General features: G+C 35.9%; 1 protein-coding gene across 1 annotated transcript in view; it reads left to right on the forward strand.

Moving 5' to 3' along the window:
• RFX3 (regulatory factor X3) overlaps positions 1-20,993 on the forward strand; it is a 74,772-nt gene that overhangs the window by 27,231 nt on the left and 26,548 nt on the right. The window contains exons 4-5 of the mRNA XM_058826902.1: positions 7,767-8,025; positions 19,588-19,662. Of these exons, the coding sequence (XP_058682885.1) occupies positions 7,767-8,025; positions 19,588-19,662 (334 nt within the window). The remainder of the gene's footprint in view (positions 1-7,766; positions 8,026-19,587; positions 19,663-20,993) is intronic.

Consider the following 20,993-nt stretch of genomic DNA (forward strand, 5'->3'; position numbering starts at 1 on the left):
AAGTGTTGTGTCCAGTTCTAGAGTCCTCAGCAATTAGAAAGACATGGACCTATCAGAGCAGGTCCAGAGGAGGGCCATGAAGATGTCCAGAGGGCTGGACATCCTCTCTTATGGGGACAGGTGAGAACAGGCTGAAAGGCTTTATTGTGACCTTCCATTACTTAAAGAAGGCTTACAAAAAACGTGGGAGAGGGATTTCTTGTACAGGCAGGTAATGATAGACTAAAGGGGCAATGTTTTAAACTAAAAGAGCAGAGATTAATATTAGATAGGTCAGATATTATGAAGAAATTCTTGGCTCAGAAGGTGGTGAGGAAGGTTGTCTGGAGAAGCTGTGAATGTCCCATCCCTGGCAGTGTTCAAGACCAGGCTGGATGGAACTTTGAGTATCCTGGACTAATGGAAAGTGTCCCTGCCCATGGCAGGGTGAATTGGACTAGAAGATCCTTAAGGCCGATTCTGACCCAAACTATTCTACAGCTCTGTGAAAGAATTATCCTTTATTTTAAAATACATTTAAATGCATTTACAAACTAGCACTGATTTAAATACATATACGATAGCAACAAAAGACGCAGTTAAAATATGTATAAGGAAAACGTTACCGAATTCTTTGCATTATAAAAATAAAAGTTTGTCAGGTTTCACAGTTTTTGTCAAGTGTAACTGTTGCATTCTTCTATTACAAATCTTCCCACTCATTTTATAGCATGAGTTGTCTACACTTTAAAGTTATTTGGTTTTATTATAATTGGAGGCAATATAATAATACAGAGGATGTAGCCCACAACTTTGTATGTTTCATACATTGTATGATATAAGAATATTTGAACTATGTTATCTACATTTGTCTCTGGTTAACAACAGTTTTGCTTGTCAAGCATGTCACTATCTTGAAACAGAAGTGAATTGTTGCTGCAATGGCATGTACAGGCTTACCTGGCTGTTCAGAATATTTTAAGATTTGTTGCTGCGCCTATGTTAGGAAGTCAATTGGTTTCACATACTAGAGGTGAATTTTCTTCTTACAAATTGTAACATGTGAATAAAATGTAGCCATTTACCTGGTAGTTCTGATGCTGCAAAGAGGGTTTGAATTCCTAGGATGATGCAAGGATTACTATTGCTGTTGGATCCAAGCCATATTCTTCACCAACTTGTACAGCAATTTGTGGTGTTTATGTTGGCAAAACACACCATTTATGCAAATTTAGTACTACCTTAACTGAAATCTTCACAGTTAAATAAAGTAATTATTATCAATAAAGTTGAAGTTGTTATCTTTCTACTAGTTACTAGTATCTATCCCTTTTTCTCTGGCATTCTCGTTTTCCTTTTCTTACTCACTTTATTATTCTCCTTTTCTTTTTATTACTCTTTTGCATACTAAGGTGAAGGCTCCTGTCTTCCTGTAGCTCTGTACACAGAATTACAGCATTTTACCACCAATATGGGCGTTATATATGGAGGATGTATGGGTGGTGAGGGCCACTCCACAGTGTGTTCACTTGCAGCAGTTTTTATTGTGTTCTAGAACAGTCTATATCTTACCTGTTCTTCATGGGTTTTCATTTCCACAGTTCATCTGAATTTGTTTTATGTGGTCTGTTTTTGCCAGAATGAATACTTCTTAAATACTGTTATACCAGCTCCTGGTCCTCTTTGCTACACTTTTGATCTAGGGTCATGGATTGTTTATTGTGTACGGAATAGCTATTTGATATTTATGTCTGTTAGACAGAACAATGCCTCAGCATTTAATTATAGGTTTCATACCACACAATCATAGAAAGGTAAGATTAAAAGGAAACAGATTAAGTAACATTTATCTAATTGTTCGGTAATCACTGCTAGAACAAAACTGTAGATTAACACTGAGAAGCCTAGACAAAGAAAGCCTGACAAGCCCAACTCCCGAAGTCTTGCAGATTTAGTATGTATCCTTTGACATATTCCTAGCAGTGGCAATACCATATTTCTTGGACCACAAGTCTGCTGCACTTCATCAGAATTTTAGAAGTATGTAATTAATGTTTCCTTAACTGTCTAAATTACAGATCCCAAGAACAGAATTTATAGAATTGCACCTTTGTTTTAATTTACTATGTTCCCTGATTTGCAGGGTATTCCATAGCTGTGCATTGTATGTGCTTTTATTGTTTTTTTTCCATGTGGAAAATGGTCTTGGACTGAGCATTGAAGATCTCAGTTCTTTTTTATGGCTAATAAATGCCTCACTATTATAATTTAATGGCTGTATCATGTTCTGTTGTGACAGTCTCAGGGTGTATGGCACTTCCTTTTCTTCCCTTTGCTTAGGATACCTCACCTCCAGAATCTGGCTGTGGTAAGGCCTTCCCTCAGTATTAGACAAAGTTTCTGTGAAGTTCACTGTTAGCTTAAGGACCACAGAATTATTCTGAAAACTTAAAGGAGTTTGAGGATATTGTTCTGGCATGAAAGAATTTCTTGGTTTGGAGGATTTCTAATGTTGAACACTGATACATAGTAGTCATGCATTAGTTATTTATGTAGAATCTGCGTAAGTGTAGATGGGAATAAATTATTTCCAATAATTGAAGTAGTGCACACTGAAGACTAAGGGAGGATAAGAACAAGTTTACTCTTTCTGTGCCATAGTTTTTACTTTTCTCCTTTTTTTCAGAATGTGTCTTTGAAGAGACAAAAACATCTGTAAAAATTTGGCTCAGTAACATTATATTAGATTTCTGTTTTCATGTGCAAAAAAAATAGTGTTTTAAACTTTGTACTACAACTCCATCTCTTATTTCTAGCATTTTATTTTTAAAGTCATTATAAGATGTATGTAAGCAAGCAATGAGGCATAGTAGGAAATGCCTTGAATTATTGTACTTTGCAATGCTAGTCCGACTCTTGCTGGTATTGTTAATTTTCAGTGTGGGACCTTAACATCAGTCATCTGTTCTGGGCTTGCTTAATCTAAATTGAATTCACACAGTGCCTGACTTTTTGTTGCTTGCTGTCAGGGTAGACATGATCTACGTTGCACAACCTCCTGGAAACTAGGAATCTGCAGCCTAACTAAGTAGACTTTAAGTTTACTTGTAACTGATAAGCTTTTCTAGTGCCACATTCTAGTAAGCACCAAACGTCATATAGTTTCAGTGGCAGAAACTATCAGATTCTGTTGCCTTTCTGCTATCTCAAGCAAGAGTTAATCATCAATGTGCTCTCAATAAGAGCAAGAAATCTTTGAGGTTACTCCCTGTGTGATTTTACATGCAGCTGTTAAAGGAAAGAAGAGCTATGAATGCTTTTACAACCTTTGCAGTGGGAAGGAACTGACTATGATATGTGTCAGGCTATTTGAGAAAGCAGAATGTATTTGTGCTACAAGTGATGTGGAGAAATAGAAGATTACTTCTTATTTGAAGTTATTTTCCTCTTTGCTGCAATTTTATTTTTAAGGGTCGTGTTACTATGTGCAGTGACCGCAAAACATTCAAGTCTGCTTTCTGAAAATATAATTTCTCAAAACTGCTTTCTAAAACATTATCTTATCCAGCTGCATTTTTAATTTCCAGATTTAATAATTTTGGTTAAATTAAACGTCTCATTGCTAAGTTGAAATTATTATTGCATATAAAAATACTAGTTTCATCGCACTTTTAAGTACACGGTTGATGTCTGTTGTGAAAGGTTTGTGTCATGGTTTGAAACCAGTAACTAAAAAAATTACATATTTTTTGCTGTGAGATATGGATTAGAACAAGAGCGAAACAGGCTTAAAACTTAAAAAGAATAAAGAAAGTTTATTAACTAACTACAAGAATAAGAGCACCAGAATAAACTTCCAGAAAACCCTTTTTATCCCCTACTACCCACCATTCCTTTGTTCACATGACAACAGAGACAAAAACTTTGGAACTTTGGTGCTTAAAACAGTCCTAATTCTTGCTAGAGTCTTTTCATCAGTCTTTGTAGAGAAACAGAAGTCTCTTTCTGTTAATTTATGGAGTTTCTCACAAGAAAACTATTTCTGTTATAGTTTTCTATTTCTCTGATGTCAGCTGCCCAGAAAATGCTGTCATCAGAGCTCACTCCTCCCATTTTACATCACTCTGAGGTGTGTTATAGGCCATGAGTTTAGAGATGTCATTTTAAGGATGAGTTATTCAAAGGCAAAAGTCCTCTTTATCTGTCTCTGTGAGCTCCACTGGAAAACAGTTTTCTCATTGCCCCCCAAGGCTTCAAATCTTCTACTTCACCCTGTTCCAGCACCTCACTGCATCACAATCACTCTACTTTTTAGTCAAAATTTACACTTTGAACACTCTATTCCTCCCTATATACTCTGCCATGAATTAAAGGAGTCTTTTCAAGACCTTATTGTCCATTTCCATAGCCTCAACAGAAAGGTATTTCAGCTCATAAAGCATCTCCTTATTCTCTACCTTTTCTGAAGCTTAATTCTCTTCTTTACTGTCTCTGATAGTTTTATAAAGTCTCTTTACATGTTGATTACTCTCTTTTTTTCTCTGTGGATAAAAGGATTAATCTGTAAGTCTCATCTGGGTAATGAAAAGGTTAAAATCTTGCCCAGGCTTTGTAGCTGGTTCTGTGATCTCTGCCAGAGCAGCAGCTGGAGCTGTCTGTGATGGAAGATTCTTCATGGCTGCTCTGGAGAGTGTGGTCACTGTCCCAGCACACCGCAGGTCAGGAGCTTTTTTTCCTTTCTTCACTCGGCAGTCTCTGGTGAATTCAGTCACAGCAAAAACTGCAGCCGAGCCAGGGACCGGCCTGGCCCGGCCAGAGCCCGGGGCAAGCCCCGCAGGCCCCATCTCCCGGCCGGGAGCCGCTGGGCCCAGCCCAGCCCCTGCCCGGGCCGCATGGACTGGGCAGGGAACGGGAGGCCAGCTGGAGCTCTGATACCTTTCACAGCCAGGAAAACAAAGAGAACAAGAGAGCGCTGGCTTTACATCTTAAGGTAGGGTTCACAAGTTGATCCCACTTTTCAATGGTCAAAACTGCTGTCAATTCCCAGTAATGACCGATAATTGGTCAGGAAAAAAGACTCCCATCAGTCACCAGCAACTTCAACTTCCTTAGCTCTCAAAACCACCTTAAAGGTAAAGTCACTCCATGACAGTTTGCTAAATCATCTCCAATGATTAGGTGTTCTAGAACAGCCTGCTGGTTGTTGGACCAAACAGAAGAGTGTGTTTATTTTGGAGTCAAACCCATTGATGTGTCCAGTTGATGCAGTGATACAGAGTGCTATTATAAGCATAAGTAGGTGCTGTTACATTTCAAGATGCTGTACATTTCAAGATGCTGTTACATTTCAAGATGCTGTACATTTCAAGACTATGTATATAAGATATAGAGGTCTACAGATGATACATATGATATACAAATATACCTAAACAAGGTAAAAGCAAACAAATATTTTGTCTCCTATTCCACGCCAAGTCTGTGACTTAATTTTCTTCCAAATTTGAATCATTGTCTAGGATTTGCATTGCTTCCACTATTCAATTCCACTTTTGCAAGTGAGATTTTTCTCCTTGCACCTTTTGTACAATGTATGCCATGTCTATTTTTGCTGTCAACAATGATCTTATACTTTCGTTACTGAAAGTTGATACCAAGATTTTTCTTTCCTCTTCTGGGAGAAGTTTCAGTGTCAGCCACTTTGTGACTGGGGAGGTGGTGGAGCCACCATTCCTGGAAATGTTCACAAAATATCTAGGCACATGGGGACACAATTTAGGGATGAAGATAGCAGCATTCAGTTAATGGTGGGACTCAAAGTTTTTTTCCAACCTTAGTAACTCAGTAGATATTTTCTATGGTTATAAGATAAACAGCATCCCAGAGGTATCATAAAGTATCATCATGATACCTTGGCTGGAGAGAAGAGATTAATCAGGACCTGTGCAATACCTCAATTTATGCATAGGTTATTGCAGTGTAAAGATCAACTGATTTTAACTTCCAAAAGAAAGGTTAATAGATTAAATGTGTGTTTGAGCGTTAGTCCCTGAAAGAACTATTTTGCTATGTTTTCAGCAGACTGCAGGGCATTGCGTTTTTGGAATAGCTTCAAGGTTTTTTGCTTGATCAGCTCAAGCTGATCTTGAGGCTTTTGAAATATCCAAAATAAAGTGGAACGTGTTTAAGTAGCTTAAAGAGGGGTAAGAGGGAGTAAGGAGGTATGAGGCTTATGAAACATTTCAGATTTTAAAACTTAAGTTTTAGGGATTGTGGAAGCCTCTGCAGGAGAAGGGAGAAGCTGTTGTAGCCATAGTTAAGAAAGCAAAATTTCTGGCTTTGGTTGTTGCTTACTATTATGTTCCTCAGTTATGTAGAACTAATGCTTTTCTGAAGGTAAAGAAGAAATTATAATTTCTGGGTCTGTTGTTTACTAATTAAGTAATCTTATATAAGTTTTCATAATTAAAAAAAATAACACCTGTAAATTGCCTTGATTTTTTCTCTACATTACTAAAAAAAAAATAAATATTGTATAGATAAAGGGAGAAGAAAAGCCTAACTTCAGGTTCTTGCATAGGTGTCTTAATCATCAGTTTACTGCATAAAACATGAGTGCTGCATCCACCTCTTCTGTTTCTGTACCAAATTGTCTGGGGTTTTGTTGTTTGGCTGTCGGGTGTTTTTTAACTTGTTTAGTTACATGCCATATAAATTGATACTGCCTATGGGTTACAAGAAATGTTACAGATTTTTATGTTTAAATAAGAAAATCAATGGTTGGGTGAACTGATTTTTACTTGGTATCTTGCTTGTCAACATACAGAGATGCAGTCCTCGAAATGAGGAATTAAACTTCATCATTTTGAAATACAAAAAATTTCAATTCGAGTCAAAATTTCAATTTCAAATATGTTAAATATAAAATTTAGTTTGTGGAAACAAATACAAATTCAAAAATTATAAGTAGATTTTAACACATAAAGAATAATGATTGAAAATAAGTGAATAAGAACATGAAACACATGACAGAAGTTTTCAGTAGCTGAGTAGTTTATTAGGGTGAACTAGTTAATGACATGTGAATGTTTTATTTCTAAAATGTTACTGTTGCATTCCTTTACCTTCTTAATCTTTGCAACTGTTTTATGAGTTATAGTACTGTTTGATTTTAATTTTTAAATTCCGTTTTTTATCATTACATGTATTCATGTCTAATTTTGCATTTGCCCTGTAAAAATAACTGCATTTCCCAAAATACCAGCAGACTCTGAATTTCAAGCTTCAGTCAAGAGCTTCAATGGATTTAAAAACAATAGACAACAGAGGATTCTTGAACATTGTGTTAACTGACGTTTGTATGAATCGTTTGTAATTTTGCAAACTGCAAACATATAACATCTGACTAGAAATAGAAATTCTATTGTCAAATTTAAAAAAATATTGATACAGACAGAACTTTATAAATTACTTTGCAATATATTAATTATTGGATTAGCTCTATGTGCCCGCCTTCAGTTTTTGTTGTTTCTTTCTCTCTTGTTCTTCATGTAGGACTGACAGTTTTTCTATAATGTTGGGTGGATACTTGACATCATTGACCCTGAGTTAGTTATTTAATGCTTTGACTTGATTAACTGTTATTCTCTGAGGAGACAGGGATTGTTTGCGAATCTTATTGATTTGATTTTAGTTTTTGTAAATCAATTTCTAGAGTTATAACATCACCCTCAGCTAAATGAAATACAAATAATGTATTTTTCTTTTTTTTTTGTTTTCTTTTCTTGAAGCCGATCAACAACTTATCCTTACACAGAAACCCAGATGTACAGTCAAAACACTGGGGGAAATTATTTTGATACTCAAGGAAGTTCCGCACAGGTGACAACAGTGGTCTCGTCTCATAGCATGGTGGGCACTGGAGGGATTCAGATGGGCGTAACAGGAGGACAACTCATTAGCAGCTCAGGAGGCACCTATCTGATTGGCAATTCAATGGAAAATTCTGGTCATACAGTGACTCACACAACGCGGGCCTCCCCAGCGACAGTAAGTATTTCAGACTGATGCAAAACCTTTAAGACCAGTCTCTTAGTCACTCAGATGTTCTTGCAGACTGACACAGTTTTTGTGACAGAATGCATTGCGGTCTTATGTTGACATAGTAAAGATTACGTAGTACTTTTTGTAAAAAAAGCACTATATATATAAGATACAGGAGTAAGAATACATGAAGGCATACCTTTCCCTTGACAGTTTGCGAATAATTACATTTCATATCTTAAATTTTAACATTCTATAATTTTTCGGAAAAAGTAAGAAAAATACATTGTTGTTGAGTGTAACTATGTTAGTTGTAAATGTTAAATAATGTAGGTCATAGATTAGTATCTGTAACTTCCCTGCATTTAATTAGTTTGTTTACCTGATATTAGTATAGTTTTGGTAGCTTATTTAAAAAAAATTTCAATTGTTCAGAATACTGAGGTAATATGTTATGACACTTCATTCTTACTTATCTATGGTATGTCTCCAAATTCTGTTCCAGATTAAAAGCTCATTGTGGGAATGTCTGACAGTGCTATGGGAAGATGCATTCTGTTACAACTGTGGTATAGAATACTGTGGATACATAAACATGAGCATGGAGAGTTTTACCTGAGAGCTTACTCAATCAGGCTATATTTCAGTTAGGAAACTGGGTTTATACTAATCTTACCTTTGCTGCCCTAAGGACCAAAACCATAATTCTTCTGATTATTCTGTTCTGCATGTAGAGATTTGGATATAATGGGGAAGAGAATTGTGAAACATAGGGTAGCAGCAGTTTAAATATACAGAAAGGAGATAAAGCATCAGTAATAATACAGAGTCATTACTATTCAAAAAGACAATAAAGTTAGGGGACTTAATCTTTAGGAACTAATGTAAAAGCATTGGATAATATAGATAATCTGAAAATTCTCTCCACTTCGAATCTTAAGGTGATTGGTATGTATAAATACAGTTTTTGGTACTAGGCAAGAAATTATTACTTTATCTAAAAAAAACCTTCAGTATTATTTCCTGAAAACAAAAATTGTGAAGAATCATAATTAATGAATAGTATAACTATCCCACTTGAACATAGTGGGAGCTTTCACAGCAACAGAGAATTTTATATTTGAGTTATAAAAAAGAGCGTATATTAACATTTTCCTGTATTTTGCATGACTTAATGGAAGAACAGAGTTTCTGAAAGAAGTGTCATTCCTCTTTCAGATTTCAGATACTTAACAGACTGTGAAAACAAGTGAAATGTTCTCACATTAAATGTATCCAGTAAACACAAATGAAGAGTAGTAGAATTACTTTGAAGCTGAAAATCCTAGAATTATTTGAATGTCAGAACTCCACACTATATTTTGCAAATTAAAAACTGTTTGATTTTTTTCAAAAATTAAAAGTAGTTTTTGGCAACATTGAACAAAAGCTAAAGATCATGTCTTCAGCAGAATTTTTCTCTTGCTTTATGTGTCAATGAAAAACAGCCTGTTTTAGCTGACCAAAAGAAATTCTATACTGCTGTATCAACTCACTGTTATGAATAGGAAAAAATACTGCTGGTTACATAGCAATTAAAATTAAATTCCATCTTGGCACTAAAGTAATTTCCTCTGTTTTTTAGGGTGTTACTTCTTCTATATAATATAGTTTTATAAGAATGATACATTAGAGTACGTCAGAAGTACATTTCTTTCTAAGGAAGTGGGACATAACGTGATTTTATATCAAAATTTTAGACCAGATGTGTTTCAGCTGAAATATTAAAGAATTAATTGAATCACTAAAGGTTCAGTTTAAACTCACTTGAAGCATCAAATCTGTTCTGATTTTACTAGGGGGCATAATTAAACTGAGTTAAATAGAGCAATGTAATACTTCAATTGGATTGCACCTTAGGTAGAGCTTGTTTCACTTGTGATCCTCATTTGATCTTTACCATCATAACTTTTTTCATTCTTGTGTAGAGAATATATTGGAACCATCAAAGTAACCTTTATCCTTTATGTTTTTCTAGAGTAATATGCAGATTTTTTTTCCCCAATTTTTAATTAGTTTGGAGAATTTTCATATAGAGAAAACGGATATAGAAATTAATAAGAATTTACTTATTAATATATGTGGTCATTACAAGTTCTCTTTATTTTGTCATAGAGGTACTAGTTCTGTTTACTCTTTTCAGCTGATAACTTCACTCGTTTTGTCATTTATCACCCTCGCTGATCAAATCATTACATTCTGTAATAAGCAAATTATTGTATGAATGATATTATCTCTTTCTGATACATCTAGCTTAAGTTAAAAGAAAGAAAGAAATAAGAGAGTTTCAGGTTAAAAGTCAAATATATAAAATAGGTAAATTTTATTAACTGTCTTTTAGATAAATTAAACTAAAAATCTGATTTACTCTTTAGCAGGTAAGCTATTTGTTTTATGCAGAATTCAATAAAATATAGACTTTGTAACTGAAGTTTATTTCAACTTTTTTCTTTATAGTTTAATGTAATTCTGAGTTTTGCTTCAGAATTTTAATATAAAGAGATAATATTTTGGTTGTAATATTTAATTTGTTTAAATTTACTGTCAAATATTCATACAAGAAAGCACTCCTTAGTAAGCCATAGCATGCAGTAGCACTGCTTTTATAGCCAAAATATCAAGACTTGTGCTCTGTCAAAACCATTCCAACATATATACAGTAGTGGTTTCTTTTGGTATTCATGAAGAACATTTGTTAGCTTTTTCTTTCCTTTTTTCATTTCCATTGATTTCACTGCTTCTTCCCATTATATCCCTTGCTGGCCTATTAAACTACCTTCTGTACATGGTAAAAAGGTTTTTTTCCACAAAACCAGAAATTCACATTATAAAAGCTTCTCTATAAGTTGCTCAGTAGAGAAGCAGCTTTCCAAAATTATCATTTTCATGTGAATATGTTTGTGGCTTGGTCAAGCATGTATTGTGATTGCATTGAAGAAGAACGGATTTAGCCTAGCTGGATGTCTATTTGAAACAAATTTGCATTTCGAAACCTGTATTAAAGAGTCATCTGTTTGGTTTACTGGCAGCTCTCATTAAATAAGGAACCACTACATTTAAGGGACTCTCCAAAAACTTGGATTGCCATGTTAATAATGAAATGTAAATCACCTTCCATTTTTTTCTGATATATAAACACCTAAGGATTGTCCTTGTTATGAAAAGGGTGCTCTAATCACCATATTTCATAGTATCACAAGGTTACAAAATTCATAGTTTCTAGTAATAAATGTGTTGTTATACTTGTCAGTCAGTGAGAGGCTCCCATATATTAGTCTTGTTTTCTAGCAAGCTTTATGACTGATCCTCAATTTACGGTTGTCATTCAGCAGTCATCACCAACCATAGGAGGTCTCCGCTCACGCTGTTATAGAAATTCATCCTATTTCAGTACAAATCTAAATCTGCATGAAAATATAATCAAAATTAATATGCAAATAATGTATCACCACAAACCATTAGTTCTTCTAGTAAACACAGCATGCAAAAGTCGTTGCTTACTTTAAAGGAAGGATGATACCTGCTGAAAATATGTTGTAATTATTGGTGAGAAAACAACAAGAAGTAAGAAAGCCCAATGTAAATGCTATATCATGATAATACAATCCCAGTGGAAGTATTTTAACTATTTCAAAGAAACTTGAAAGTCTTACATAAGGGCATAAAGGTTATAATTTAGATTTAAGTTTGAGGTGGGATTTTATTTAATTTCTTTCTCAGTACAGGAGCTTTTTTTTTCCTCCATTTCTTCCCTTTTCTGGTAATTTTGATGTACCTAAGTCCATTTTAGCATAAAATAAAACATTTCTGATCAAATCAAAGATGCACAGATCTTTATGCAAAAGGGATTATTAGATCATTTTGTCTAACATCATATGCAGGCAAGATATCTACTTCAAATTTCTGCAACTGAGCACATTAACTTCTTTTGTGAAAAAAAAGGTACAGGTGCATCTTGTGTCTTGATATTCTCCTGCTTTGGTTTCTTCTTCGAAGCTGTGGAGCATCATGGCTTCTCCCCCTCTCTTCCAGAGGTTTCAGTGTAGCAATGTCACCAGAATAATTTATGTATTTCTCTGTCCCTTTGAGTACCTTGCTAGTACACTATAAAATCTTGTATTGAGACTATGTCATCTTCACACAACAAGGAATGTGGGAGGAAAAGGGAGCATGATTGCTATTAAGGTCAGACACACCTATCCCAACTGCATTCTGGCTTCATCTGTCTATGCTCCTTGCTTCTCCTTGACACAAGCTAGCTTCATTGGTTTTTACTGTGTTTTCTGCATAAAAACCCCGTAGCAACTACAGTGTTTCCAATTTAGGCAGTTTAATGTTTATTCTGGTATTTGTTTATCAAAACCACAAGTTGTTGGAAACTCTGTTTATTCCAATGTAGTATTCCAGTTTCGGTTTTTAAAAGATTTTAAGAAACACAGTATTTTAATTATAAGATGTCAAAAATAGGTATCTTTCAATCCATGGGAAGAATTTGTATTAATTCTTTTTGGTTGAAAATGCATGATAAGCTGATACCAGGAGACTTGCCATGATGTTCTCAAAACAGTCTGGTTATCAATGGCATAGATGCATCACCTTTCTAAAGGACTATGGGTTGTCTTTGTTTTTGATTAAATACACATTTGTCCTAATATGGCCACTCTCTGAGACTGAGGCTGTCATGCTATGAATGTTTTCAAATTTGATTTTAATAGTAATCTGAACTGAATTTTCTTTTTAGTTTCTCTGTTTTGGGTTTCTGGTGTGAATAACTCTGATGTATTTACATGTGTTTTTCAGTGTTAGATGGAATGTATATATTTTAAAAGTCTTTATGACAAGCTTGACAACAGATTTTTACATGGGATTTTTTTGGTTTTTTTTCCAAATGTGGGGAAAATGACCACAGAGAAAAAAATTTAAAATATGTTTAAAGAAAGAGATATTAGTTATACAAATAATTGCATGATCTGGGGAAAAGACGGTAAATTGGTTGGTTTGACCCCATGTTTGAGAACTTCTAGCAAAGAAGATAAGCATAGAACCATAGATTGTTAAGGGTTGGAAGGGACATTAAAGATCATCTAGTGCAATCCTCTCTGCCATGGGCAGGGACATCTCCCACTAGACCAGGTTACTCAAAGCCCCATCCAGCCTGGTCTTGAACACCCCCAGGGATGGGGCAACCACAGCTTCTCTGGGCAACCTGCTCCAGTGTCTCACACCTCACAGTAAAGAATTTCTTCCTAATTTCCAGCCTTTGTTTCTCCCCTTTCGTTTTGTATCCATTACTCCTTTTCCTATCACTGCAGTTCCTTATGAAGAGTCCCTCTCCAACTTTCCTGTAGGCCCCTTCAGATACTGGAAGTTGCTGTGATGTCTCCACACAACCTTCTCTTCTCCAGGCAGAACAAACCCAAATTCCTCAGTCTGTCTTCATAAGGAAGGTGCTCCAGCCCTCTTATCAACCTCATGCCCTTCTCTGGGCTTGCTCCAACAGGTTCACGTTCCTCCTGTGCTGGGACCCCAGAGCTGATGCAGCCCTGCAGGTGGGGTGTCAGCAGAGCAGAGCAGAGGGGCAGAATCCCCTCCCTGGCCCTGCTGCCCACGCTGCTCTGGATGCAGCCCAGGACACGTTTGGCTTTCTGGGCTGGGAGTGCACAATGCCAGCTGTTGTTGAGTTTTTCCTCAGCCATCACCCCTCAATCTTTCTTAGTAGGGCTGCTTTCATGCTTCTCCACCCAGCCTGTAGCCTGGGATTGCCATGACCCAAGTGTAGGACCTTGCACTTCACTTTATTGAATTTATGAGATTTGCATCAGCCCACTTGAAGTGTGTCATGATCCTTTGGGACCTGGACAGCAACGTTAGCTTTGAAAATTTGGGAAGGAAAAGGTAATTGGATTTACCTCCAAGCATTTTTAATTTTTCCAGTCTGAGGTGCTTTTTCTCCCAAACAACACCATATATTCTTTTATAATTACTAGAGAACATGCTGTATTCATTAGTCAGGGTGCATGCCTTACGTATCTGCAGACCCCTATGTTATGTATATTAAACTTTTATATTTACAATTTAATCAGGGGGATTTTTTAGGAATAAAAAAAGCACTTATTCTTCCAAGTTTTTAAGGTTTATCAGTATTTCTTTAAGGCCAGCTTTATGTAAAATAATGCACTTAATTTACATCTTTTTTTTTTTTTTCTTTTTCTGCGTATTTACATTTCTTTCATTCCACAGACTTAAAGAACTATCTTTCTGTCTCTCTTAATAGTATCATTTCAATATTTTGAGCAAAATTTCACAGAACCTCTTTGCAGGTGTTGCTACAGCTTTTTCTATTGACATTAATGCAAATCTTTTAGATTTAATTCTCCCAGCTGTATGGTCTAGATTGGAGCTCTCCTCACATGGTCAATACAATTTCATTTTCAAGCTTTTCTTGGGAGAAAGCTTCTCTGCCTAATACAACCCACTGGCACAGGTTTCAGAGAACAGTATGACATACATGAATACTCTGTCCTGAAATAGAATTGAAAGCCACCATAAAACATGTGTGTTTGTGGCATCCTAAAAGGGTGAAAGTGCCACATTTTCAAAAGGGCCTGTGTCCATTTATTCTCTATTTGCAGATTAGTTCTGCCTTATTCAGGTAGGCACAATTGCCACAAGTACTCAGGAGTTAGCTAGCAGTACCACCAAATCGGTCTTTCTTGTATACATATGACGAATTAGTAATTCCTTCATAATGGAGCATTGTGATGATAGCTACTTTAGAATTTCACTTCCTTTAAAGCCTAAAAGGGTGAACCTTTGGAAGTGGATAAAGGGCATTGTGAATGAGAGGTGCCTGGGGGAAAAAGAGACAGGAGCTATCTTTTTTTCACCATGTTGCAACAATATATTGAATACTAAGATACCACCTGCTTGCCTTGCTGCTGGTGGAGGGTGGTTTGCAAATGCAAACAGATAAAGAAAAACTAATTGTGGGATACCTGGATTATTCACTAAACTTCAGGACTTCAGTTTTTGCACATTGTTTTGGGTTTTTTTTGACCTCCTCAGAGCAACTTACAATAAATATTTTGTACTAATAGTTAAATTGTTAGTTAATCATGGAAATTGTTAGTTGAATCATATGGAAAAGCACTATTTCTTTCTTCTTCCTAAGAGGCAGGGAGTTTTTTGCAAAGTTAGTTTGGGATAGGTGTTTGCTATGTCTGTGCTATATGCATCTTAGACTATTATGTGTAATTTGTTTATCTAAGTAACATGTTAATGAATACTAAGACAACCTAGCAAAATCAGTCAATAACTTCCAAATCAGTAGATATATAAGGATTACATTATACATGCACATACTGGGATCAAACTGCTGAATTTTTTAACCTCAGGAGAATATCCTTATTCCTTAATGATTGTGTCAGAATATAAGGCAGTATTTTAGCTAGCAAACAAAGTAAATTTAAGGAATTCACAATTATAGTTTTCTCATGTATAATGCTCTTAATTTAGTGACTGCCTATGTTAGTAACTGTACAAACTGGTTAGTGTTCCTCCATGTAGTGTAACTTTTAACATGGTGTAATTGGAATTGCAGTGGGAGTGATTGTGTACATTTTGGTTATCAGAACTTCTAAAGAAATGTTTTTAGTCTTATTAAGAGAAGAAAAGGGGGGATGTATGACTGATCACATATTCAAATAAGTGAAATTCTTATTTTAATATATCAGATAAATATGTAGAAAGTTGTGCCTGGAATCTCTTGCTGCTTATTGTGTAAAAATAGAAGGATATTAGTCTTTCTTTTGTATTTACACAGAATATAATTTTAAATGTTAAAATTACTTTCATCTTTCCACAAAATATCATAATAATATGCACTGTATTACCTCTGTAGTTCTTCTGTGGTTTTGCTTAAGTGCTTTTTGAATAGAGATGTAATGTTCAGTTTTTCTAGAGCCTAAATAAAAGTCCCTGGCCAGAACTTAGAACCTAAAAGCTTGAAGGAACAGATCCCTCACTTAAAGAACTTTTTACTTGGGTAGCTTCTATTTTCTGTACACATGGTAGTCTGTGCCACATAGAATCTCTTGCAAACGCAAAATCTTGGAATAACGGAGTACAAAAAAAACATTTCAGTTGTGGGGGACCTACAAGAATCATTTAGCCCAGCTGCTACAGTTCAAGGCCGACCCAAAGTAAAACAGGTTGTTAAGGGCTCTGTCCAAATTCCCCTTACACACTGACAGGCTCAGGGCATCATCAGGCTTGACCATCCTATATAGGATGCCTATAAAAAAATGCTTCCTAATGGCAAGTCTGAACCTCCCCGGCACAGCTTTGAACCCTTCCCACACATCCTATCACTGGATCCCAGGGAGAAGAGATCAGCACCTCCCTCTCCACTTCCCCTCTTCAGGAAGCTGTAGAGAGCAAGGGGGTTGCCCCTCAGCCTTCTTTTCTCCAAACTAGAAAGCCCAAAGCCCTTAGCAGCTCCTCACAGGCCGTGGTATCCAGTCCTTCCACCAGCTGTCTTACCCTTCTCCAGACACCTTCAAGGACCTTCCCATCATTCTGAAATGGTGGAGCCCAGACCTGCACCCAGCACTGGTGGCCCAGCACTAGGGAGGCCCTGCCCTAGTGCTGGACACAGAGGGACAGTCACCTCTTTGGATGGCCAGAGATGCCAAGTTTGGTGTTCCCAGGATGGGGCTTGCTGCACCTGGGATGGGGTTGGTGCTCCCAGGATGGGGTTTGGTGCACCTGGGATGGGGTTGGTGCTCCCAGGATGGGGTTGGTGCTCCCAGGATGGGGTTGGTGCTCCCAGGATGGGTTTGGTGCACCTGGAATGGGGTTTGGTGCATCCTGGGTTGGTGCTCCCAGGATGGGGTTTGCTGCACCTGGGATGGTGTTTGGTGCTCCTGGGATGGGGTTTGGTGCTCCCAGGATGGGGTTTGGTGCTCCCAGGATGGGGTTTGCTGCCCTTCTGGCTGCCAGGGCACCCTGCTGGCTGCCACAGAGCCTGCTGCCAACCAGCACCCCCAGAGCCCTCCCTGCAACCCCAGAGCTGCCCCTCTCCCAGTTTAGATTTGTATCTGGCATTTCCCTATCCCAGGTGCAGAAACTGGCATTTTGACTTGTCATTTTCATGTCACTGGTGATGGCCCAGTGCTCCACTATTTAGATCCCTCTCTCTGCAAGGGCTCTTGTCCTTCAGGAGTCAGCAACACCTCCCAGTTTAATAACACTTAAATTATTAATGGTGCATTCAACTGCTATATCCAGATCATTGATAAAAATACAAACAGAACTGGCCCTAGAGTTGAGTCCTGCAGGGGACCAATAGAGTAAAACAAGAAGCAACCATAAGTTTTTAGAAAGGGTAAGTGAATCACTTAGTGTCTAAAAAACCAGATAAAGTTGAAAGTTTATTTAATCAAAATATAATCTAAAAATTATGAACAAAATAATTAGTAGTGAAAATAATTTTTCTCTAAGCTTTTCCTGAAGACTCATTTTAAATATAAATCCCATGTCTGAGCTTGATAAAGTAATTAACATGTTTTAGTGGTAATCAGTGTTGCTTGACTTATGTGATGTACTAAATGTGAACACAGATTCTTCATCTTCAGTGGTCACACTGATGAAATCTCCTGAAAGACACTCCAGCAACAAAAATCTCCCAAATAATGAAAAGCCCAACAAATCCCCAAAAGCCCTGGAATCAACATGGCAGTGAGGAGTCAGTGTCATCTGTAATGCCACTTTTCAAGAGATATTACTAGAGATGCCAATCTTTTTAACAAATTGTTTCCCTGAACAAAGAAGTCCACAAGTTGCAGTAACAAAATGAGAGTAAGGCAGTAGTGGGAATGGGTAGCAGGCCGTGTAACCCTGGTGTACAGTGCTGCTGGGGATTAAGCTCTGTGGTACTTGTGACCGAACATTCAGATTTAAGATTTAAATGTCTATACAGTCTCAATTGTTTGATTGTAACATTTTGTTAGGGAGGGAAACTCTGGCTACAATATATAGTAAACTGACCTTATGATGATCTTTTCAGCTTGCAGTTGTTATCTTGTGGCATGTTGTTAAAATTTGATCTTTCCTGTGTGGTTGAATAATTTGACCTCATAGTATTTTCCACTGAGGCAAGTCAGTGAAGATGTCAGACTGTTAAAAGAAAGAACATAATTGCCAAGCAAGAAAGTTTTCTTACATAATAATTGTATATATTTAATAATGTACCTTCTTTAAAGACTTGCAAAGCTAATATTATACAATTAAAATAAATTACTCCTCACAGCTAATACATTAAAATACTTGTCAATTGCCCTGGAAAAAAAATAGAAAGTAATTTTACAGGTAAATTTAAATATCAGCTATAGCAGCTTTCTGTTTCTAGTATATAGAGAGTAAATTCAGACAATATTGATAAATATGTCACTAAAATTATAATTAGTACTGTGGTATTTGAAGTAAGAAAGAGAGGGCTCATTAAAAATATTTACAGAGATAATTATAAGTAATTTTTAAAGTGTAAGTGGTGGTACCATTGCTTTCATTTTGGCCATTTATTGTAGCTAATAATTGTGTGCCTTTTCTTACTGTGCATTCCATTGTCTCTGTCATTTTCATTGTTGGTTTTTGCTCTTCTGGCCCCCTAGATAAATTGCACTTAGGTTTTTTCTTTAATGTTGTTGCCAAACTGATCAAAATCAAAATACCCATTGTTATTTAAAAGGAAAAGAAAGAAAATGGACATGAGAGTAACCATACATTTGCATTTTAAAAAAAATCTACTTTGTATTTTAGTTATACTGTGTTTTCTTTTCCTTTTTAAAAGCAAAATTATTGTGAACAAATCTCTTTTCTAAAGGCTGGATCCTGCAGTCTGTGTAACTCCTGATTTTCCATTTACTTTGACAGCTGGGGATCTTCAAAGGGTGCTGGCAGGAGTAAGGGTTGATGTCCTGTCCCAGTGAAGCTAATGGAGTAAAACCTATTGAATTACTTTGGTTTGGGATTTGATTCTGTGATTTCAGATAGTTAAAGTTTTGTTTCTAATTCCATTCTTACTGCAAGCTCTGCATGTTTCTTCCTGGTCTAGTTGAAGGGAAAACATATGGAGGCCTTTCTGAAAATCATTTAGGGATTTTTTTATTTGATTTTTATTTTTACTTTAGTGATTATATTTTTGTTCAGTCTGGGTTATTTTTATTTCAATGCAGCTCACAAGTAATTCTACTTCTTTGAGCTCATTCTGAGCAGCTTGGAAGGTAAAATGAACTTTGAGGCTGTGATCCTGCAGTATATGTACAAGCAAAACAAAATTACTTTCTGACCTCATTGAGGAGGTTTGTGTTCACTGGGACACTAGAATGAGGCCTTTTGATAAAATATATGCCCTAGCAAGGAATAAAGGAGGCATTTCTGTTGATCTATAAGGAATCTGTCAAAACTTCTCTGATCAGGCTTTTTTACTATCCCATCTTGAGTCCTTTTTTTAATGACATCTATTATCAGATTGAAATGGCGATTGAGACACTGCAAAAGTCTGATGGTCTGTCCACTCACAGAAGCTCTCTTCTCAACAGCCATGTAAGTTGTCTCTTCTTCACATACACTCTCTCTTGCTTGTTCTGCATGCTTAGCCTGCCTCTAAATGTTTGTTTTATTTTATTATTACTTTTTGCTCTTAATCTTCCCATCTTAGTTGCTTGTAATCTTCTACTACACCTCCCATGGCTTTATTTTGTCAGATTAAATGTCTTTATGGTATATTGCAGAGTGTTACCTGTTCCCTATGCTCAACACCTGTGTTAGGATGAGTTAACACATTTGACTGTTTTGCGGGTTACAGTGTAAATGTCAAGCTAAGGTTCAATTAATTCTAAATTAGCTGGCTTTTGGCATTTTAAATGAAATTGTCTACAGTGTAAGAACTGTGTACCATATACAAATTTTGGGGCATGTGAAGAGGAAGAGAAGAAACAAACAGCACACCTAAATAATTATTTAGGTTATTCCTAGGTGTTTCTTCATTTATTCTGACTAGAGAGTTTATTTTGAAATTACAAATTTAAGAATCCTAAGGATCCTTATGATGACCTGGTAAAAATTGAAAGCAGTGCCTTAATTTGGAGTACACAGAAATGTCTTATTCATCTGCCTTTTACTTTGTTCTTACCCTGCAAGTCTTAAAGTTAAGAACTTCTCATAGACAAAACTAAAATATATGTGGGCAAAAACATCATCTCCAAATAGAGTAATAAGTTCATTATATATAACCTTAAAATAAAAGACCATGTTAATTTTAAACTTATTATATAAATAATATTATTACTTTGTAACTTGTTAGTCTTTCTGAAATGTTTTTTTTTCTGTTGGTACTTACAGTTTTGAATTTTGTATTTTTGCCATGTTGATTGGTTTGTATTCATATTACTTTTTTTTTCCTTCTCAGCTTTACTTATTATATAAAATTCAAATACCCTTATTGCTTTACAGAAGAAATTGAAATTTAGTTTGCAGTCTGAATGTAGAATATGATGGTAGAGATTGTCATTTAGAAATCAAATTAAAAATGTATGCTTTAGGTTTGGGTTTGATTTTTTTATTTTTTTTTTCCTGTAGGAGTCTGGTTTTGTTGAAGTTAAAATTAAAAATGTTTTGTGGAGAATTTAGGTAAACTTTTTTTTTCTTAAATCTAAAATTGGAAGAGGAAAGCTGTATTATAAAAATTTACAGGAAATTATATACAGTAGGACATTTAGATTTCCTGTGTGCTTACAAAACAATTATTTTGAAGATAAGAGAATATCAAAATTATTATTTAAATAATACTAGATATTATTAGACTGATAATATCAAAGTCGTTGTTTAAATGTAATTTTTAACAGATCATAACTTTTTTGGTAATGTTTTAGAAC

This window comes from Poecile atricapillus, chromosome Z (genome assembly GCF_030490865.1).
Source record: "Poecile atricapillus isolate bPoeAtr1 chromosome Z, bPoeAtr1.hap1, whole genome shotgun sequence".
Classification (NCBI taxonomy): Eukaryota; Metazoa; Chordata; class Aves; order Passeriformes; family Paridae; genus Poecile; species Poecile atricapillus.